The sequence below is a fragment of the Trichechus manatus genome, unplaced genomic scaffold (genome assembly GCF_000243295.1).
Source record: "Trichechus manatus latirostris isolate Lorelei unplaced genomic scaffold, TriManLat1.0 scaffold00183, whole genome shotgun sequence".
Taxonomy (NCBI): domain Eukaryota; kingdom Metazoa; phylum Chordata; class Mammalia; order Sirenia; family Trichechidae; genus Trichechus; species Trichechus manatus.
Genome location: NW_004444119.1, coordinates 2,811,120 through 2,835,091, shown reverse-complemented (window position 1 = coordinate 2,835,091; position 23,972 = coordinate 2,811,120). Strand labels below are relative to the sequence as shown.

General features: G+C 37.3%; 1 protein-coding gene across 1 annotated transcript in view; it reads left to right on the top strand.

Annotated features, from left to right (window-relative positions):
• Window positions 1-23,595, top strand: part of CUNH18orf63 (chromosome unknown C18orf63 homolog) — a 29,998-nt gene extending 6,403 nt beyond the window's left edge. The window contains exons 2-12 of the mRNA XM_004387314.2: window positions 527-605; window positions 3,081-3,137; window positions 6,966-7,077; window positions 7,671-7,712; window positions 9,282-9,358; window positions 13,249-13,358; window positions 14,418-14,514; window positions 14,628-14,713; window positions 16,148-16,331; window positions 21,957-22,970; window positions 23,172-23,595. Of these exons, the coding sequence (XP_004387371.1) occupies window positions 527-605; window positions 3,081-3,137; window positions 6,966-7,077; window positions 7,671-7,712; window positions 9,282-9,358; window positions 13,249-13,358; window positions 14,418-14,514; window positions 14,628-14,713; window positions 16,148-16,331; window positions 21,957-22,970; window positions 23,172-23,228 (1,915 nt within the window). The 3' untranslated portion in view covers window positions 23,229-23,595. The remainder of the gene's footprint in view (window positions 1-526; window positions 606-3,080; window positions 3,138-6,965; window positions 7,078-7,670; window positions 7,713-9,281; window positions 9,359-13,248; window positions 13,359-14,417; window positions 14,515-14,627; window positions 14,714-16,147; window positions 16,332-21,956; window positions 22,971-23,171) is intronic.
• The last annotated feature ends 377 nt before the right edge of the window (window positions 23,596-23,972 follow it).

Below are 23,972 nucleotides of genomic sequence, written 5' to 3'. Positions count from 1 at the left end.
TGTCACTGAATTGTACAGGTAGAAACTTTTAAAATGGTGTAACTTTGGCTATGTATATTTTCACCAAAAAAAAAAAAAGAGGTCCTCAAGGTCGAGAAGGGAGAGTGTTGACATGTCATGGGGTTGTTAACCAATGTCATAAAACAATATGTGTACTGACAGTTTTAATGAGAAACTATTTGTTCTGTAAACCTTCATCTGAAGTACAATAAAAAAAATTTTTTTAATTACGTTTATCATTTTCTCAAGATCATAAAAGCAATACATGATCATATACAAAATTCAGAAAATATCAAAAACCACAAAGAAGAAGTCACTCATAACCCCACAGACTGAGAGGTAAACAGTTCTAACATTTTGGCCAATTCCCTGTCAATATTTTAAAATGTAAATATAGATGGAGGTCCTACTGTGTTTATGATTTTCTGCACATCTTTTTTTCCATTTCACATTTGCCTGTGTTAGTGAAAATTCTTTATAAATACCATTTTAAATGACTACATTATATTCTGTTTCATCTCCACAGGCAGTTGCTCTTTCTGCACCAAGATATTCTTACATCACCTGTGCCTGGAATTTTAAATCAGATTTGGGTGGTGATGGCGGTTAGTATTATTTTTAGTATTTTATGAAATATTATGAGTAATTATAGGGAAAAATGTCAATAAACAGTAATTCAGATATTACTTACAGCTTAAATTGAAGATGGTTCATGAGGAGAAACCACACTGTTGTAGTTTGATTGAACCATTAACAGATTTTAACTTTGGTATGCTTGATGTTTAAAATTCATTTTCATGGTTCTCACTTAATATTTAGTTTTCTCTGTCACAAATCCAAGGTAAAGACTATTAATGAATAAAACATGTTGTAGTATAATTTTTAAATATAACACAGGCTTAATACCTTTTTCTCATATTTTATTCTTTAGAATTACATTTAATATAAAGGGAGAACTTTTGTGTTCTAATCAACATCCAACATTTTTAAAGAACTGAGATAAATATATTTTCTTAATTTGAAGATTTTATTTTTAAAAAATTTTACTCTTGGTAATAATAAAATTTCTTCTTCAGCTTCAACTGAAGAACAGCTTCAGTTGAAGCTGAAGAAAATTAAATCAAGTCCATGAGAGCCAAAGTATGACCTTGAGTGTATCCCACCTGAATTTAGAGACCATCTCAAGAATAGATTTAACGCATTGAATACTTATGACTGGATACCAGATGAGTTGTGGGATGACATCAAGATCATCATACATGAAAAAAGCAAAAGGTCATTAAAAAGACAGGAAAGTAAGAAAAGATCAAAATGGTTGTCAGAAGAGACTCTGATACTTGCTCTTGAACATAGAGTGACTAAAGCGAATGGAAGAATTGATATCTGTGAATTCTGGTGTTGGCGAAGAATATTGAATATACTATGGACTGCTAGAAGAACAAACAAATCTGTCTTGGAAGAAGTACAACCAGAATGCTCCTTAGAAGTGAAGATGGTGAGACTTTGTCTCACGAACTTAGGACATTTTATCAGGAGGGACTAGTCCCTGGAGAAGGACATCATAGTTGGTAAAGTAGAGGGTCAGTGAAAAAGAGAAAGACCCTCAACGAGATGGATTGACACAATCGTTGCAGCAGTGGGCTCAAACATAGCAACGATTGCAAGGATGGCTCAGGACCAGACAGTGTTACACTGAGTCTTAACTGACTCCATGGCACCTAACAACAACAGTAACAATATTAAAAAGAGAAACATATTTCCCAATGCTTTTATATAAGTGGGAATGATAATAAAGTGCCAAAAATCTTTCTAAAAGTCCTGTTATCCTGAGATTTTTGTAAAAAATCTTTCTGAAAATCCTGTTATCCCGAAATGTTAATTCTCCAGAAGTCATTGAAATCAACATTTATTAGCAATGCTGATAAGCCCTCCAAAGCCTTCAGTTCTTTCATTTTTCTTCTAGGTCTTTGCTATCTGTCCATCTTTTGTTGTCTTATCCTTAATATAATATTTAAGAAAGACAAGCTGTTGGTGAATAAGTAGACACCAAAACCTCTTATTTGTATCCTGTTCTACCTTAAAATCCTTATGGAACAAAAAGGACATCATTTTAGAATTCTAATATATTGAAGTATCCTAATCTTAGCAAGAATATTAAGAAAAGGAAAGTAGCCCTCTATTTTTAAAAATATGGGGTTTTTTTTCTTACAAAGGTAATGATTGTAAAAAAAAAATTTTCAAACGTACTTAAAGTAAGCAATGGGATTACTATATACACTATTTTGAAACTTGCCTGTTATTTCTCCTTTAATAGCCTCTCCGGGATATCTTTGCATGTCCACACATTTCTCTCACTGCAAAATATCTCATTGTATGGGTTATAATAATTTATTTAATTAACATTTTTCCTAACGCAAATCTGAATTTCTAGTTTTGTGCTATTACAGTGCTTCAGAAAGCATCATTGAAATTATATTTTTGTACTTGTCTGGTAGTTTCTACAGGTTGAATTCTTAAAGTGGAATTGCAGCACATATTAAACTGTAATCTAGATAGTACTAAATTGTTCTTTGAAAAGATTATATTAGATTACATTTCAACAAATAGTGTATGAAAGAATCTATTTTTCCACACCCTCATGAACACTGGATATTAGCAGGCAATCTGTTATGTTAAAAATGATATCTTGTTTTTAATTTGTATTTTTTTAATTAGTACTTGGCCTTTTGAACTTTATCTTGATCTTCCATTTATATCAATTTTTATTATTCATGTCTAAGAATTTCTTGTATATTATGAAAAATTTTAAATGTTTATCATATGAAATTTATTGACTTTTTCCTTTATGTAGTTTCTGGTTTCATGTCACTCTTAGAAAGGCTTTCTTCACATGGAGACTGTATCCACGGATTCCACTTCAAGGAGACAATGATCATCACTTGTTTCTTGGAGGCTAAGAGCTGTTAGGATGATGGCCTGATTCTGTGCTCTCTGCTGTATAATGTTTAAATTCTTTAGTATTGCATTATTTAATAATATATTTATGTCATCCTTTTTATAAATGTGAATTTTTGTTGTAGATACCATTTTATAAAGCTGGAAAGCTTAATGCCTATGCTGAAAAATGTGGAGCTAAGGTAAGTTCTTAAACGGATAATTTTTTCAGATGCTGTTTATATTGATTTTGTATTCAACTTCTATTGTCACCAACTGAAAATTGGAATATATGGCTCATAACTCACTGATGTGCATGTGAAATAGCCCAACAATTTTTTTTTCCAAACAGATATTTTGTGCACATTTAGTATAGAAAGAGAAAGGTTTGATTTTTGTTGGATACTTTCTTGCAGGCATTTTATGTGGCATGATCTCATCTATGATAGACGCTTTCAAAGATGTTAATCTCCTCATTTTTACAAATGAAGAAATTGAAATCCAGAGAGATGTCCACAGTCATATAGCTAATAAGTAAAGGAACAAAACATTATAGATTGTATTCTTGGTGATGAACTTCAGGATCTTAGCAAGGAGAAAAACGGACACATGGGGTTGAACACCTCTCCAAGTCTCGGCTAAACAAGTCATAGAGCCTTGGATAGTGCCCACTCCATGCTGTGCATGTAACTCTTAGGCACTGTGTTACTGGTGTTCTAGCCCCCTGTTCAGGAGTGCCTGCTGGCCTGTCTTCCTAGATCTGATGGTGTGCAGGATAATGAGTATTCTACTCAGCCCCAAGACACAGTGCCTTCTTTAGGTTCTAGGATGATGCTAAGGTTTCAGTAATGCCTAGAGGTGCTTTGCAGTTCCCTGAGAAATCTTTGGATAACTTGAAAGTTGGTTTCAACCATCAGTCAGAATCTGTGGGGAATCAGTATTCTTTAGGAGTAACAAGGAAGGATTCTGTGTAATTCCCCACTGATTTCTTCTTTGATGAATTAGTTAGTTAAAACTGTTAGATAGTTTCCAAATATTTGGGAATTTTCCAGGGATCTTTCTGTTATTTTCCAGAGATTTCAAACTCAGTTTTATTGTGTTTAGAGGACATGTTTTATATAAGCCCGAGAGTAGGGTCTATCTTAGTAACTGTTCTTTGTCCACTTGAAAAAAATATGTAGTCTGCTGTTGTTTGGTTGAGTGTTCTATAAATGTTAATCAGGTCAGGTTGGTTGATTGTTGTTGGTGTTAGGTGCTGTCGAATTGGTTCCGACTCATAGCGACCCTGTGTGCAACAGAATGAAACACTGCCCGGTCCTGTGCCATCTTCAAAATCATTGTTATGCTTGAGCCCATTTTTGCAGCCACTGTGTCAGTCCATCCCGTTGATGGTCTTCCTCTTTTTCGATAACCCTCTACTTTACCAAGCATGTTGTCCTTCTCCAGGAACTGATCCATCCTGATAACATGCCCAAAGTATGTGAGACATAGTCTTGCCATCCTTGCTTCTGAGGAGCATTCTGGTTGTACTTCTTCCAAGACAGAGTTGTTTGTTCTTTTGGCAGTCCATAGTATATTCAGTGTTCTTCGCCAACACCAGAACTCACAGATGTCAGTTTTTCTTCGGTCTTCCTTACTCATTGTCTAGCTTTCACATGCATATGAGGCGACTGACAATATCATGGCTTGGGTCAGGCGCACCCTAGTCTTCAAGGTGACATCTTTGCTTTTCAACACTTTAAAGAGGTCTTTTGCAGCAGATTTGCCCAATGCAATGCAACGTTTGATTTCTTGACTGCTCCTTCCATGGGTGTTGAGTGTGGATCCAAGTAAAATGAAATCCTTGACAACTTCAGTCTTTTCTCTGTTTATCATGATGTTGCTTATTGGTCTAGTTGTGAGTTATTGGTCCACTTGAGAAAAATGTGTATTCTGTTGTTCAGTTGAGCGTTCTATAAATGTTAATCAGGTCAAGTTGGTTGATAGTGTTATTCAGGTCTACTATAGTCTTGCTTATTTTCTGTTTATATCAATTATTGAGAGAGGAGTATTGAAATATCTACCAATAATTGTGGATTTGTCCATTTATCCTTATATCACTAGCCTTTAGTCGACTGCAGAGATCTCTGCAAAATGAAGCTACCCTTGTTTACTTTTGGGGAGCTTCCTGGAGGGATAACTGGTTTGTTTTTTATGCATACCCTGCAGGCAGTTTTTCCTACAATGAGAGCCATCCATATAGAAAAGATGGAACAGAATTTGTCCCTGACTTTAGCTGAAGTGATCAATGACACCACCTTGGCCCTGGAAGGCATTCAGGCCACTGGTCAGTATTGTGTTGGATGATAGAATTCCCCAGACTTCCTCCTTGATTGCCAAGGCTAAGTCTGTGCTAAAGCATCTGCTGTATCTGAATTAATGCCTCAGGCCACACGGAAAAATTGTACAGACACTTAAGGAGAAAGCCAACTGGCTTTCTAAGGTAGACCCTGATGGTTTGTGGGATTGGTTCAGCTGGTTGGGTCTGGGACCTGGGAAGCATGTTTGAGGTCAGCACTGCAGGTTGGCCCCATCCTACCACCTGGAGTCCTATTGATAGCAGCTTTAATTAAATTTTGTATGAGACAGATTGATTGGATTTGGTCCCAATCCCTCTCGGACAGATGAATCAGAGTGATGGATGGTATATCCTAAGAAAAATCAGCAGAAGCCGAAACAGTACAAAAACAAGAGTGGGTAATGTTGGGAGACATTCTCCATGGATCACTCACTTTTCTGCTAACAGAAGCAAGCAGAGGCAATGACAGCCTTTTCTTCTGGACTATATTTTCAGGGATGTTTGTACAGTGAACAGTCTTGGAAGATACAGTGTCTCCCTGCAGAGGAGAAGGCAGGTTTGTTCCTTGTCCAATACAATAAAGATAATGTCTCCTTCTGGGGCAGAGATTTGGGGTTTGCCCCGATTTCTAGGGCTTCTTCAAGTATAAGCAAAGATATGGTCTATCTTAGTAACTGTTCTTTTTCCACCTGGGTCTGCTCCACATCACTCCTGTGGAATTAAGGAGTCAAAGGGAATGGGTTCAGACATGAAACACATGCTACCTGCTGTGCCATGACTAATAAAGTCCTTAGTCTGTGACCCAGGAGTCTTGTGTTTTCTGCCAGTATCCATGAAACTGGCAGGCTACCTCAGCTTTCACATAGGGTAGGTTTCCAGCATTAGCATTAGTGCAGCTGTCTTCTTTCCAGGACTCTGCCCTGAAAGCTCTAGCTTCCTTAGCCTCCCTGGACTTCCGGCTCTGTCTCCTCAGGGAGACCACCGGGCTCTTCTGGATCCCCCTTCCTGTACCACAGCCTGGAAACCCTCTCTAGTCAATAAGCTGGGGGTAATCACGGGGCTCATCTTGTTTTTTCCCATCTCTTAGGGATTGCTCTTCTTTGTTGCCTGATGCCCAGTGTCTGTGAATCGTTGTTTCATAGGATTTGCCCAGTTTTTTAGTCATTTCTGGTAGAAGGATATATCTGGTCCCTGTTACTTCTTATTAGTCAGAAGTGAATGTCCTGATTTTTAAATTAATTCTTTACAAATAGAGATACTCTGCTGGTTGCATCTATGACCATGTGAGTATTTAATTGTTTCCTGGTGTTGAATTAGAATAACAATATGAAAATATTGTAAGTAGCTCTGGTCTGATTCCCTCTGTGGAGCAGAATACGAAGTAAAGCTTAAGTTTCTTAGCACAGGCACTCCATAGGGTGAGGCTTATTGGGCCAGGATAGGCAGGTAACATTTGGCCATGAGAGCATGACAGTAGTCACGGTTTCACAGTGAGTAGCTTTTAACTTCTTTAGCTTTAGAACCAGATAGAATTAGCTGATGGTGACTCTATATGGGTGATAACTATAATTTATATCCCGAGTAGCCCAGTTACTTAGGTGGTGATATAAACTTATAGACATTTTCTTTCAGTTTATAGGGACATACCAATCACTGTAAATTTGCAAGTATTTTTGCCCTTTAATATTTTTAGATGGAGGCTCCACAAAGAGTAATTCCTGTAATTCTTCAAAACTGCCTTTCATATTCACTCACAGCTAGACTTGCTCCAGCCTGGAATAAAACTGGTCATCTCTTGGTTCAAGGTAACTTTATCTCTTTCAGTCATTAAGGCCCTATGACCTACATTACCTCTATTATGTTTATCTGTTTTTAATTTCAAGACATACTATTTTAGGGATCATTTGTTTAAGCATAGCCCCAAACAGGTATTCTCAAGCAAGCCCACGACAACATAAATGTCATCTCCTTATTTGGGGACTATGTTCAAAAACATGCTAATGTTTCTCTATCTTTTTGATTTTTTGTTATGTAATATTTGACACTTAGAAAGAAAGAAATTTAAGGTATGAAGCATTATAGCAAAATGAATACCAGTTGCCAATACTGCTGGACCCCAAATGTTATCCTGAATTTTGTTGCGATCTGGCCATTGTTTAAGTATTTTATAGCAGGAGATAAGTATTTGAGGGAGGAATTGAGTATTTCTGTCCTTTTAATTGAAGAGATACTTTTTGAGTGATTATATTTTTTGTCTGAGCTATCACCATATATTCCTTTGTATAACAACTACACATTAAAGCATTTAACTTAGCTTTGATAATTTTACATAAAAATTATATTTTCAGTCATGATTTATGAATTATAATAATATGGTATATCCTATTAATTTTTTAAGGAAAAGATTTTCTTTCTCAGATGGGAAAGCAAAATGCTATTGGTAAGTAAAAATGTATATGTCAGTAGATAAAACATTAATTAACAATTGTTTTAAAAAAACAATGTTACAGATTGTTGGATTATAATTTTGATGGTTAGGTTATATCAAAATTATCAGAAATCGTTCATATATTATTGTACTTAGAATTTCCACCTGGGAAATCACATGTGGTTCAAAACATATATTCTGCCTATCTGAGAAAAATTTCACTCATCTTAATTGGAAATAAAACTGTGTTTTCATTGTCTCTACTTAAAGAAAGGATGACTATGAAGAAGTTTAATTCTGCAGGCATTTGTAATGTTTAGTCTGCAGAATCATGTCATCAAATACTTTAGTAATGATATATGTAAAAACTTTATTTCTTATGAGAAGAAAATGACTCTTTTCCTCCTTAAAGAAAGAAAATGTTGTCTAAAGAACACAGATCTAAAACAGTTTATAGTTTATGATATGGTCTCATATAATCTATTAATTGATATGCATGGTTGTATTGAAGGCCAACAGTTTCCCAAACAGTAGTCCAGAGATAATGGATATATGGAAATTCTGAGCTCACAGTAAACATTATTAACCAATTGTGGTAGTTTCCCCCACCATTTGGGGGTAGCCTAAATCTGGAACTAGCGTGTGTTATCCATAGCTGTTTGATGTAAGTTGACCTTCGAGATGAAGCCTCTTTGCCATCCTTGCACTGGTTTGTCTTTAAATTGTGCAGTGGCGGTCACTGTTCTCTCTCTGTGGCCCCTTGGCTCATTACATAAATCCAGTCTCATCCCCAAACACTGTCTTGAGACTACAGCTATCAGAGATGGAAAATAACAATTTACGAGAGCAAAATTATTCACTCTTGTGTTAGGGTTTTTTTTTTGTTATTGAAATATTATATACCATGGAAAAACACACAAATTATAAGAGTATGGCTCATTGGATTTTAACAAACTGAACATATCCTGGTAACCAGTTCTCAGATCAATAAACAGAGCATTACAGTTAGAATCCTCTCAGGCTTTCTTCCAGGTATGCCCCTTCCCAAGGTAACCACTATCCTGACTTGCTACAAGTCCATTTTAATTACATAAAGCAAGGTAGAAGCCTCAGGATTCCAGGACATCTGAAGTATATCTGCCAGTGTATATTTGAAGACGTTTGCTAGTTAAAGAATGACTCAAGTAAGAAGCATGGTGGTGTACCTGTCTGATTTTGGAAGAGGGCAGTCTCCGTATTTTCACATGTAATAGATGTCAAACTTGTATAAGGTGTTTGTTGAGTTTTTCTTAGCTGTGGGATGTCTCATTTTTCTTATTTTAACCCCACCCTATGAATCCTGCTTCCTACACACACAAATCCTTGTTTACTACTTTTGTCATCTTTGAGATGTCTCAGCTGCAGATTGTCACATATTATATGGTGATTATTTGGATATTACCATGTGTGAAAAAAATCTATTCTTAGTTTCCAATTTGAATAAATTACATTAAAAGTAATTTATTTTGTTACTAAAATACTTAATTTGATAGGATGGAATAATAATTCTAAACAATTCACAGTTAAATATTTTATTTTCAGTATTAGACATCAATGTAACAGAAACTCAAGTTTGTCTAAGTATCGAGGCTTACACAATTAGACTGCCACCACCTGAGGTACCACATATTTTGTTTTCTACAATTTACTATATATTTACTATTGTTGCTAACATGCTGTTTGTTTTAATTTTTGGCAGGAAGGGTGATGGGAAAGTTTTGTTATCACAATCCATATTATTGAATGTCTATTATATTTGTATTGTAGTAACTCTGTTTTTGCAAAGAAAACATTCTGTCAGTTTGACACAGATCTTGTCATATTATTCCCACCTTCAAAACTCTTTTTCAGTGACACTCACGATTCACAGCTTTACTCTGTCTCAGCATCCACTTCTTGCCTCTTCTTTTACTGCCAGATCTCAAAGGCACTATTTCAGCTCATAGTAAGTGTAATCTCCCCCTCATCGGCATTCTGATAACATTTTTGCATGTATTTTTTACACATAACACTTTCTGCCTTCTTAACAAAAAGATTTGTCTTTTATTTTGTTAATTCCTACAGTATCTAGCATAGAGCCTTACACACTAGTGGTCACTCAGTAAATGTTATTTTACTTCTCCCTAGGATCTCATTTTCAGCTCTCTTTTCTTCTCTTTAGCAGGCTCACGCATTCCAATGGCTTTTACCTATACACTGATACTGGCCAAATATTTTTGTATAATTGCAACCTCTCTGTTCTGTCTTGGAATCTTTCACGTGGACGTACTAATGATGTTGTTGTTAGATGCCGTCGAGTCGGTTCCAACTAATCGCGACCTTATGAACAACAGAATGTCGTGCGCCATCCTTATGATCGTTGTGATGCTTAAGCCCCTTGTTGCAGCCACTGTGTCATTCCATCTCATTGAAGGTCTTCCTCTTTTTCGCTGACCCTCTGCTCTACCAACCATGATGTCTTTCTCCAAGGACTGATCCCTCCTGATAACATGTCTAAAGTGTATGAGATGAAGTCTCGTCATCCTTGTTTCTTAAGAGCATTCTGATCGTACTTCTTCCAGGACAGATTTGTTCATTCTTTTGGCAGTCCATAGTATATTCAATATTCTTCCAACAACACTGCAATTCAAAGGCATCAATTCTTTGGTCTTCCTTATTCATTGTCCAGCTTTTACATGCATATGAGGCTATTGAAAACATCATGGCTTGGGTCAGGCATACCTTAGTCCTTAAAGTGACATCTTTGCTTTTTAACATCTTAAAAAGGTCTTTTGCAGATTTGCCCAAAGCAATGCATTGTTTGATTTCTTGACTGTTGCTTCCATGGATGTTGATTGTGGATCCAAGTAAAATGAAATCCTTGACAACTTCAATCTTTTCTCCGTTTATTATGATGTTGCTTATTGGTCCAGTTGTGAGGATTTTTGTTTTCTTTATGTTGAAGTGTAATCCATACTGAAGGCTGTGGTCTTTGATCTTCATCAGTAAGTGCTTCAAGTCCTCTTCACTTTCAGCAAGCAAGGTTGTATCATAACACAGGTTGTTAATGAGTCTTCCTCCAATCCTCATGCCCGTTCTTCATGTAGTCCAGCTTCTCAATTATATCTAAAATGAATGCATTTATTTGTCACCTTCCTCTACCCCAAATCTGTTCCTCCTTCGTATTTACTCATTTGGTTACTGTCATCAGCAGCCAATAAGTTACCTTGCTAGAAAGTTTGGAGTCATCATTGGCTCTTTCTCACTTTCTATATCCCGTTAGTCTTTGGTAGCCTGCCTTATTTCTAAAACCTGCTTCCTCCTCTCCATCACCATACGTATTGCTCCAATTAAGACGACCTTCTCTTGTCTGGACTGTTACAGTCTCCATACTGGCCTTCTCATTTCCAGCCTCGCCCACTTCTTGTTTATTCTCTAATTCTTCCTCCACAGTGTCAACAGAGTTTTCTCTCTAAAACAATATTCCCAGTTTAAATATCTCTAGTACCTCAATGTTCCCTAGAGAAAATAAAGTCCAAATTCTTTAGATTGGCATTATAAGTAGGAATGAGTATTTATTGGGTACCTGCTTATCAGTATGGCTTTTTAGACATAAGTCGCTTTATAAATATTTGTTAATGAAAACAGACTTGGTTCTGGAGTTTGCCATCTCTTGGGGGTGTATGGTGAACAGGTAGTTTGCCAGTCTTTAGAATAGTCTGTGTTGACTAGTACCATGGAGATACCTACAGCAATGCCTGGAATCTCTAAAAACAGTAGACCATACCCAGAAGAGTAGAGACTGAAGCCATGTAAGGATGTTTATGTGAGAACTTAAACTGCTAACATCTGAACCTGGTGCCTGCCTCCTCTCAATTCAACATTTGGCTATTTTCCCTCAAGTAGTCTACTCACTCCACTGCAGCCAGTCTTTTCTGATGGTCATGGCCATCACCACCCTAACCATCCTTTCCTTATCACACAGCTTAGGCAACTTATCTCTTAAACACATTTCATCACAGCACAACGAGATTTATCTCTGTGCACAGAACAGGCTGTGTCCTTATTCATTCTGAGTGTCCTTGCTCTCTCACCCACAACACAACTAGGGGAGCAGAAGAGCAGAAAATTCATCTTATCTTCCTCTTACTGCATCATGTTTTTCTGCTCTTCTGCTCCCCTGTGTTCTTTAGTTTTTATGAATGCTGTGGGAGTTCAGAGAAGGGCCAGCCACTAGACTTAAAGAAGTCTAGATACAGACCTAGAAGGCTCTTCTTGGCGGGACTCAGATGAACCTGAGTGGGCAGTGCTTTAAGCAAGTATATAGTTAAAATGCTTACGACTTGTTCAGGCAGTAAAAACTTGGCAAATTTAACTTGTGCTATAGCACCTTGAGGAAGCCGTGGTGGTGTAGTGGTTAAGAGCTACGGCAGCTAACCAAAAGGTTGGCAGTTCGAATCCACCAGGTGCTCCTTGGAAGCTTTATAGGGCAGTTCTACCCTGTCCTATAGGAGTTGGAATCGACTCTGTGGCAGCGGGTTTCTTTGTTTGTTTGTTTGTTTTTTTAGACCACTTGAAAAGTAATAGGCAGTGAGGTTAGAGCATTGTTTCCCAAAAGATGCTACCAGTACAAAAGCCCGTTGCTGTCCAGTCAAATCCGACTCATAGCAACCCTATAGGACAGGGTAGAGCTACCCCATAGGGTTTCCAAGGAGCAACTGGTAGATTTGAACTGCTGACCTTTTGGTTAGCAGCCACTAACCACTGTACCGTCAAAGCTCCAAAGATGCTATTGCGATACGTTAAAAAAGGGAGAAGGTTGTGAACCATCCTCTGTAATCTTAATACAGAGGCTTCTCACCCATTAATACTTTATTTTTCACCTCGCTGAAGGTCCCTTTATTATCTTTGACCTACTGTAAGAAATGCCTCCCAGGGAGACTTCCCAGGGTGAGTAAACTGTAAATGATAATCTGTCATTGGCACCCACAAGCCTACATGCCCTACGGGGACAGTACCTGGAGAGCAGGGAAGAAAGAGTTCCAGGAGGCGGAAATGGGAGCATTGGCTCTGTGCTCTCTCCTCCAAAAGATGCAGGTCAAGTATAGCTCCCTTACTCATCCTCCGCTTAAAGAAAATTGATTTGGGTTAAGAAGGCCATGCTTACAAATGTAAATACCTTTCTTTGGAAGGGATCCAACTTCCTATATATTAACACAATCAAAGAAACTGAAAACCAGTTGAAATAAGCATAGAATAGGAGTTTTAGTTTGGAGGATAGGAGGAAGAGCATGAAAAACTTGACATACTGTATAAAGGAGAAACAGGGTGAGCTGAAGTATTGATTGCATTATGTAAAGTGGTTATACATGATTCATTCTGTTTTAAAGCTGCATTATAACTGACTCTGTGCTGTGTGTATATAAGTACATATAATATAAATGTATAAAACATGCATTTTAAATGTCTCTTTTTCTTATCCAAATTCTTTTGAGGACTTACGCTTTAAAATCTTTATTTCTATTAAAAGCTAAGAGAATTTGATATTCCTGAGAGTGTTATAAAGGATTTTGAAACTAATAAGAAAGCTGTCATTGAGAGACATTCCATTTTAAGCAACTGGTGCTATGTTTTGCCAAGGTGAGATTTCAATTCGTTGTGCATAGGGTGTGTTCAAAATATAGTAGTTTCCTCTAATTTTGCCTCCTTAACATTGATATGTGCAAAAGTATAAATCAGTTAGGGGAATTTTTGAAATTGAATTATAACTTAAAGAAGGTTAAAAAAATATTGAAATAATATTGTCATCTTTACAGAAGCTATCAATTTCCTTTATCAAATTACTAAAATAATTTATTACATGTTTACATTGTTTTAGATCTAGTTTGAAGAAGTAGTAAAATTTCTAGGTTTCTCATTAGAAATGACAACCATCATAATATCAATAAAACCTTATATATTTGTACTTAGTAGTTGATGATTCAGTATAATTTGAGATGAACTGAGTTTTAAGTTTGTACTGTCTTCAAGGGAAAAAGTTTGTTATTGATATAAACAGTACTCTTGGGATGAAGGACCCCTGGTGGCACAGTGGAAAAGAACTTGGCTATTAGCCAAAAGGTCAGCAGTTCAAATCCACCAGCCACTGCTTGGAAACCCAATGGGGCAGTTCTGCTTTGTTCTGTAGGGTCACCGCGAGTCAGACTTGATGGCAATGGGTTTGGTTAAAATTTTGGATAAAATTTTACCCTGCTTAGGAAAAGAAGTTTAATTAATTGGCAGCATACACATAATAATTTACTTATTGAAGCAGGGAAGAGGTAGATGGGAAACATAGATCTGACTGATTAATTCAACCCTTATGAGGCCTTTCCCTAAAGGCTGACAATTACTAGGCATACCCTTGTGTGGTGACATTTTTGTAGTTATTATTTTCTGTTTTTTTTTCTTTTTATAGCGATTTTTTTTCTTTCTGTATTTTATATTTTCTAATTCAATTTAGATTTCCCTAAAAATTTTAGTTGTTGAGATTTAATAAAGTTTGTTTGGAACTAGGAGCAAATGATTTGTTTATTACTCACGTATGGATAGTGAGATAGTTGCTAAGTCTTTTTGAACACTGTCTAAATCACATAGTTAATTTATCAAACAATATTTAAGCATTGGTTCATAATATTTACCAGCTCTTCTTTTTCACAGCATGAAAATGGGACAGATAATAAATATTCTTCACAACACCCCCCCTGACTGTCCTTTTCACTCATACAGAGATTTCCAGATGCACTGGGATGATCTGGTAAGCAAGAGAAGTCTGTACGACGTTAGAAGTTATTTGATTTTGCTTCTTGTAATCTAATCTAAGCTTACTTTCCTCTCAAGATGATTTAAACTTTGTGCTTGAATTTTCAGTATGGCTATAAACTTCCAGAAGATTGTGGAAATATTAAAATATACTGCAGCATCTACTTCAGAATGATTGGAGAAAGAGTCTTCACGTATCCTGTATACAACCGGTTGTGACAGGTGCTCTCTGCCCACTTTTACCACTCAAGCTTGACCTTGCCCCGATTTTATTATCATTTTCAACCTGTTCTTTATCTGAGTGAAACTATTTCTTGACTTCTTTTTATCTGTATGAGTGTTGGTTTTTTTTTTTTTTGTTTTTTTTTTTACTTTTGCTTAGGATTTTTCCCTATTTCTATTTGAGGATGAGCTTAATAAGATAATTCTTTTCTGTAAACACTATTTCAACAATTTGGACAGCAAACAAAACTTCAGCTATAACAATGTGTCCTAGTAGAAAGAAAAAAAAAAAAATCATAGGATTCTCCTTAGCCAAGACCTCCCTCTAGTGGTACGTTGGATATTATTGAAAGCATTTAATTAAAAGAATCAATCATTTAACAATCTGTTTTTTTCTTTTTGAAAGATTAATATTTTAAGCAGAGTTTAGAGAATAGGTCTTGCACTTAGTGTACCCCATTTATTTAAGAAGATATCTCCCAACACTTTATTTTTAAAGACCTACGCAGAGGGCACAAGTGCTCTGGTGAAACTCTGGTTTAGTGCTGATTTAACCATTCCTGTCTCCCAGTCTTTGTATTCTGACCACCTGAAGTTTAAAAATGTAAGAAGAAAAGCCATAGTTTTTTCCTTCTATAGTCTACATTTTCTAACGCAAATATTAGTAGTAGAATTGAAGTTGACTTACATCAGTAATTCCCTTTCATTAAATGTCAAGACATTACTCCAAGTCTTCAGAATATTTTTCATCAGAACAAATGACTGCTTTTCTTAAAGAACTGCTTCTGGAGCTTGAATGCAACCTATATATGTTGTTTCTCTGTACTGGGTTTTTTACTGCTTTTGGAGATGCAACCTGTTTATTGTTTACTATAAACACTTATTTTAATGATAGTATATAAGACTCATAGGAGCCCTGGTGAGCAGTGGTTAAGTGCACAGCTGCTAACCAAAAGGTTGGTGGTTTGAACCCACCAGCTGCTCTGTGGGAAAAAGACGTGGCAGTCTGTTTTCGTAAAGATTACAGCCTTGGAAACCCTATGAGGCAGTTCTACTCTGTTCTACAGGGTCCCTATGAGTCGGAATCAGCTCAGCAGCAGTGGGTAGTAAGGCCCGTAGTGCCTTCTTTATAGTTTTTGGAACATCTTAGTTTGCCAATCCATTTAGAAAGCTATATCATAAAGATACAATGAGTTGTCTTGATTGTGAATATTAAAATAGAAGGAAATAAAATCCCTATGAGAAAACATGCTTTTTAGCTCTGGGTAGTATGGAATAAGCAAAATAAAAGATAGTTAGGATTTACTTTTTGTGCCTTTTTAAAATGTATTATTTTGATACTTTTTAATTTTTAAAATTTATCTTATGTACAAAACTTTTTTGCATTGTTCTTTAACGTTGTTCAGATACCCTCTCAGTTGTATCAGAAGCCAGCCCATACAGTTTTTTCCAAGAGTGGATTTGGAAGGTGTGTTGAAAAGTTTTCTTTCAGATTTGAAATCTAAACTTCCCCATATATGTGGATTTTCCATAAAGATGACAAATAAACCATGCTACTACACACAAGAACTAACTAAAGCTTACATACAGGTAAGAGATTTCTTATCCTGTGTGTCCACTTATCTTACTCAGACCTCTTGACTTCTGTGAGGGAGTACCTAACCCATACTGCTATAATTCATTTTTTCAGTTCAGTGTTTCCATAATACTATTTATTATTATTATTATGTTTAACCATTTTGTCAGTACCATTTATCATTATTGTGTTTAACGTGGTATTATAGTACTAGTAGTAAGTAGTTTACTGATCTGTCTCTTCTAATTTAGTGTGAGCTCCTGGAGGGTAGAGACTATATCCATCTTCTTGTTATCCCTAGTGTTTTATATTTCATAGATGTTCATTAAATATTTTCTCAATAGATGAATGAATAAATAATCTCATAGGATAGTTTGGAAATATTTGCCTTATACAAATCTAATTACCTTGAACTTCTGCCACTTCATTTGTATCTGATTGGTTGAAAAAGCCTTTAATTTCATTTATAGAAATTTAATTACTTCAGTAACATTTTCATTTTAAGATGATAAAACCCACTTCTGTCAAGTTGATTCTGACTCATAGCAACCCTGTAGGACAGAGTAGAACTTCCCTATAGCATTTCTAAGGCTGCAGATCTTTATGAAAGCAGATTGCCACGTCTTTCTCCCACAGAGGAGCTGGTAGGTTTGAACTGTTGATCCTTCGGTTAGCAGCCAAGTGCTTAACTACTTTGCCACGAGGGCTCCTTTTTAAGATAATAGGTTAAGTGAAATCTTATCTATGAAAAAAAAGCGAATAATATTTAAGCAATGCAGATGAGAGAAATATAATGGCCTGTCTTCACACTCACTAGAATAAGATTTCTTTGTCAAAAGTAAAGAAAGTGAAGTCTCTTATTCTGTAACTTTCCAACCCCCATCCCGCTTTATTTATTCCAGTTATTTGCTGGAAAAACTGGATCATTTGCCCTGGAAATGTCCCATATTCTAGAATTGACTGACAGCTTCCTTGTGGTGTCATGTCGTTTAAACTTAACATATTCTTCTAAACCCCACATTCCCTGTAAACCTGTGGTTAGATCTAAGCTTAACTGAATTCTTGTTCAACTTTTAAACAAGAAAATCTCTGAGGTGGTGTGAAGCACAGAACCACATTTTAATAGATAAATCACATTTGATGGATCATATTGGCCATTTCTCAAGTTTCATTTAATCATTACCTTAGTTCTAGGCCTCTGTTAAATATCCATTTATCTCTAAATACAAATCAAAGCTTTTGGTTTTCCTCTATAATTTTATGTTAATATAGAGTTATACAAATTTTATGTAAAATGTAGAAATTAACAGTTAACCAAGCTGCATTTGCCAGTGACACCTAGCAGAATAATGATAATGTGGTAGGAAAACATGTTAATTGTCAGGTTATGACTTCATAAACCTTGGTTTTTTGACCATCTAAGTATATTTAAGTTCTGTATGAATTATTTATGATCTCATCTGCTGTTTCTATAGGCCCTTTTTGTAGTCTTTTTGTACATTTTGAATATAAACCTAGAGGTTTCCCCCTTTGGGCTATTTACTGTATTTTAGAAATCAAAACAATGAGTAAATAATATATTGACAGGCTAGGGGCACCACATGCTCCTGGGTATCATTTTCATCATCTGTATCTTCCTGAGAGGCAGAGGAGGAAGGAACGGGGTATGACATATTTCAGACACATTCTAGAGAAGTTTTTATGTCAGAATACAAGTTAATTTATTCTTATATGAATCTTTCTAGAGTGAATTTTTCTTTTGGTATCTCAAGTAGTAGGAATGTTGTTTAAAAGTTACTACAGTGTATGAAACCCATAGGTCCAAAATTAGCTGTTCTTTGCTTTTCTATAATTTATTTCAACTTTGTTTTTGAACCCTATCTTTATTGAACGGAAAAAATTCAATCTGGCCACTTCAAGGTGATTCACTCATTCTAACAAAACATCTCTTTGAGGTAGAAATTCAGTCCAATTTAAGAGATGGTCCTCTCCCAGGATGGCATCTATTTGCAGGCGAGAGCTTACATAAGGGGGATGGGGGAAGGCAGTATGAAGTGCTTAATAAGGTCCACGTCACAAGAGTGGGCGCCCTAAACTTGGCTCTGGATGCCTACAGAGCTAGTGAGTGCACACCTGGGCTTCTGCTAACCCTGTGATTGAAAACCCAAAGGCATTGATAATTAAACTTTTCAACAAAAACAGCACAAATGTGGCTTAACCGTATTGCCTTTTTCCAAATATTACATGCGTGCACCCAATTGGCTGATCCTAAATCATATTCTAAACCCTAGCTGCAAAGGAATCCAGAAAATGTCCATCTTACAGGAAAGCTGGTAATAGGGAACCCAAGTTTGGAAAGGGACAGTGTTGACATGTTGCGAGGTTGCTAACCATTGTCATAAAACAAAATGTGTACTAAATGTTTAATGAGAAACTATTTGCTCTGTAAACCTTCATCTAAAGTACAATAAAAAAGAAAGAAAATGTCCATCTTCAATTTCCAGGCTCTAGTGCAGGAAGGACACAGAAAGAGGGTGGCACAGGCATGCACTCTGTTTCCTGGGATCGCCACAGCAAATCACGACAAACTTGGTGGCTTAAAAGAAAGGACTCTATTCTCACACAGTTCTGGAAGCCAGAAACCTGAATTCAAGATGTTGGCAGAGTCCTACTCACTCCAGAGCTCTAGGAGAGAATCCTTCCTTGCTTCTTCCAGTTCCTGGTGGCTCCTGGTGTTCCTTGGCTTTTGGCAGCATCACTCTAGTCTCTGCCTTCATCTTCACATTGATCTTCCTTCCATATCTCTGTATCTCAAATCCCCCTCTTCTTTCTCTTTTAAAGACACCAGCCATTAGATTTAGAGCCCACCCTTAATCCAGGATGATCTTATCTCGAGATCCTTGACTAATGACTTCTGCAAAGACCCCATTTCCAGTAAGGTACTGGGGGTTAGAACCTGGACATATCTTTTTGGTGGCGGGGGGACACAGTTCAACCTGCTAAAACACTAACCTACCATAACCTTTGCACAGTCACAGCTGGGCAATGGAAGGGCGTGAGGAGCCATTCACGTCTTGATATGGATTGGTCTCATGGTGGTCTCTGCTCGTGTTGTTTGTTGACAAAGATGGTGTATGAGGCTTTCTCAGACAGGATTTAGCTTTACCGTAGCTCCTTGGTACAGAACAGCTGCACCCCATTCACTCTTCTGAGGCGCGTGCCACCTCCCTTCTTGGCACATCTTTTCCTTCAGCCGAGAATCCCCAGAGGCCGCAAGCCAGCTCCTGTTCCTCAGGTGACCTGCTGGTTTCTCTTCTGTGCCCCTGAAAGTCAGAGGGGACTGAAGGGGAGCATCTTCTTGCCCTTCTGGCAAGAATAAGCTCCAACTTGAGAAATCTCCAGACAAGAAGTGAGCCCCACTCACCTATTTTCAGCATTGCCCCTAAACTTTATCCAGGATTTTCTTGGGAACTTCCAAAAATGGTCAAGGTGAGAAAAACGGTATTGGTCTCTATGGTGACTTTGTGTTGTGTCAACTTAGTAAGATGGACATATGTTTCCCTGAATTCCTTCTCTACATCCTTCTGGCTCAGGGTGGCCACGAGAGAAATTTGCACATGATTGGGAAGCAAGAGCCATGCCTATGCTTCGAAGCTCTGTGTAAGGTCACTGTTGACTCATACTCATTGGGGCAGGAGTTGGCCATGCTCCTCCAGCCCCCACCCGATCCCCTCCTCAGCTTGTCTGTGCCCTGCATCAGGTCTGTGTGTGGCTTCGTTGCCAAGTGCACAGGCTCTTCTCTCAGCCACCTGTAGTGCTGGCGTTGGAGGCTTGAAGTGGTGAGAGACTGCAGGTCATGGTGGGAGATGGACTGCCCTCTGACAGCCACTGTCTGTCCAAGGTGCCACAGGAGTTCCCACCCACTTGCTCATTGAGAATGTGATAGCCCTTCCCATGAGATGCAGGTCTGTGTTCCTGCCTCTTGGATCTGGTCAGACCTGTGCAGAAGTGATGCTTTGTGACTTTGGAGGCTTGGTCATAAAAAGAAACCCAGCTTCCACCTGGTCTGTCTGGGGGACACTTGCTCATGCTGTGAGGGATCCCAGGCAACATGAAAATACAACTTGTCGCCCAACAGCCAACATCGCCTTCACACGTGAGTGAGGAAGGCGACTCCAGGCAGCCTCAGTCACTTAACTGCAATTACATGAGAGACCCCCAGAAATGTAAGAGATAACAATATAATGATCATTGTTGTCTGAAGCCACTACGTTTTGGCGTTATTTCTTCTGTTTGACAGATAACTGGATCACTTTCTTTTCGTCTGCCTATTTGTAATTCTAATCTCCCCAAACTCTCTTGCTGTCCTCTCAACCCTGCTCTACAACTCAGCTTCCAGTAGTGGAGAAGAAAGCAGTTGTTCTGATTCCCATATTATCCATAACAGTTTTTAAAATTGTATTTCAGGTTGTGATTCTATGCGTATTTGATGTGGGAGGGTGAGGAAAGAGATCTTTGTTCAATGTCCCAGATTATTGCCATATATCATTCTTTTACAGACATTAGGACTCAATAGATAATTATTTTAAAAGACTGCACTTGGCTCTCTTAGATGTATCTGACAAGTCAGTTTGGCTAATACCTGCTGAATTGCTACCTCCGTGAGTTGGAGTTGACTCAGCAACTCCAACGGGTATTTTTGTTTGTTTTATTTTGCTTTGTTTTACAAGGCTCTCTAGTTGGCACTGAGGACACAAAAATGCTTAAAACGCAGCTCCTGCCCTATAGTAAAAATCCTACTTATTCTTAAAGACTAAATGCACATGCAGCCACCTCCTCCATGAATTTAATTTATTTCAACAAGTATTTTTGAAGGATCTTAGAATGGGAAGGATGTAAGAATAAATAAGTCATGATTCCTACCCTCAAAGAATCTAATATCTACTTAGGGAGATAGAACATGAGCACTAAAGACAACAGCGCTATCTTGTACTAGAATTTGTGACAAATGAGCACTAACTAGTAGCAGATTCCTTGGGAGTTGAGAGAAAAACAATCGCTTTATGATAGGTTGACTGGTGGGGGATTCAGAGAAGGTGGGATGTTGTTAAGAACCTAGAGGAAGCCTGAAACTGAGGTAAGTGGAGAAGAGAGAGACATTCCATGCAAGAGAACAGCCAGAACATGTTTGAGGACAATGGGTAGCTGTCTGCAATAGGTCTTGTCATTGATTTATACAGAACTTAGAACATACTTTCATCTTAAAGTATTATCTCGAAAGGATGGTATCTAAAGAAGGATAAGAACCAAAAAAAATGTACATATTTCCTCAAGAAGGCTCATGTATTTTTTGTTTTTCCTCACTTGTTTTGTATATCATAGTGTTACCTTAATGGAAAAGAAATTAAAAAAAAAAAAAAAAAAAGACCCAAACCCTTTGCCATCGAGTCAATTTCGACTCATAGCGACCCTATAGGACAGAGTAGAACTGCCCCATAGGGTTTCCAAAGAGCTGCTGGTAGATTTGAACTGCTGAGGTTTTGGTTAGCAGCCAAACGCGTAACCACTAAGATGATATTAAATAAGAATATAAAGACTTACTACATTTTAAAAAATTTTCCCAATCTCTATCCTTTCAGGAAAACAAAATCAAGCCATCCAATCTGACCACTAAAAAAACATTCAGGGCTTGCCTGACTCAAGCCACTTCCATAAAACCTGCCTCGGTCCAAAGTCTCCTACCACGTTCAGTAGCAACACACCACAAGGTGGAGCTTTCCATCAGCCAGCCAAAGCCAGGCATCCTCCCAACTCTGCATCTGCAGCCAGAGTCTGTTCATAGCAGACAGATGTCCCTGCCCAACAAGGTACCACAAACACATCTGGACGTATCAAAGGCCAACAGAAGAAATACTCAAGTTCAAGACACACATCGTAGCCCCCAAAGTGAAATCAATCCTAAATTCATACCAATTTTCAAAAATAGATTGTTACAGATGAACAACAATATCTCAGAATCTGGCAACCTGAAAAGAAAACAGCATGTTGTTACAGAATCTAAGTTGCTTTCACCTAAAACTAGTGTGATCCAGGATGACAAACTGAATTTAGGTTCAGCTGTAAAGAAAAGATCTAATAGTAATATTCAGACACTTGCTGGAAATTTAAATCAGAAGAATTCCAGACCTCTGCAAGAAAAAAATATTGAATCCTGTACAAAGATGAGAAAATATCACCCCTCTAATAGAAAATCATTGATTGAGAATGTAAATGAAAGTAAACAACTACCTGGTAATTCAGTATTTCAGATGTCAGGTAACAATTCAAGTATAATAAAAAGTGCTGTCGACTTCCAAGTGAATGGGAAAGAAAATTTAACAAGTAAATATATAACGCAAATTTTAAGGAAAGGCCACGGGTCAGTAAAAATTAAAAGACAGCCACACATTTTTGAGTCAGACACAGAAATGGAAGATCCCCAACTATCAGTAAATCAGACTAAAGAAGATGATATAAGTGTCCACAGGTTGATATTGAGCCAAACAGTCCACAGATCTAAAAGAAAATTACGTCAAGAATCTTCAAAAACTTCAAGCAAGCAACATTCCAGTACTGGCCTTCATTATGAGCAATCCAGTTCTACTAGGAACCAGGTAAAAAAAAAAAAATTTAATCTGAGGATATACTGAAGATACCATATGCTAGTCCTTTAAAACTTGTAAATAAGGATTTAAATGATTTTCCCATGATCATCTAGAAATGCAGTAATTAAGAAACAAAATATCTACTCTAGTAAAACCTTAAGTATATACAGTTCATTTGTAACAAAATGTTATTCTTTAATCTGATTACAGGTACATGACCTGGAAAACCCAAAACCTAAGAAATTTTTCATCATTCCTAAAGCTTAGAACATGGATATGGAAGAAGAAAATACCCACCAGGTAACTTAGATGGTAATTTTTATTTCTTTTTCTTTACATTACCCAAACTGAGATTGGCATGTGTAGGGATTCTCAACCTCTTGGTAAGAAGGAGCAACTTTTAAATTCCTTGAAGGCTTAAAATCAGTAAGGAATAGGAAATAGAAATAGGAAATACAGACCCTTGAATAGGGCCTGTACACAGCAGCTGTTTCATGTAGGAAAATCCCCAGAGAGGGTGTGTAGAGAGAGGCTCCACCTCCCATGCAATTTGAGGCTTGTTGCAGACCAGGAAGAGACAGTGTGAAGACCCATGATTCTGACAGCCATTATAACACCTACTTTTGAGGACTGTTGCCCAAGATAATAAACCTTAAATGATATTTCAAAGTTAATCATTAAATTAAAATGAACTCCAAACGTGCTGCAGCGCTGGCTAAATTTAAACTTGAGATTTAGCTGATAATGCTGCATTCATGGCACTGCATTCACAAAAATCAGCATCTGGAGTTTGCGTCTTATTCCACTCTGCCGTCTGTTCCTCTCCTAGAACAAACATATGACTAAAATAGCTACAAATGCTTTTTTGCACAGAACTATTGGAATAGTTTCAATTCAAATTCTTTATGTTCAAACTAGAAAACATTTTCTTCATTTCCCTTCCAAGTGCTGTTTCTTCCTATAACTATTAATAGTTTTGAGCCTGATATGAGTGAACCCGATAGCTAGTTA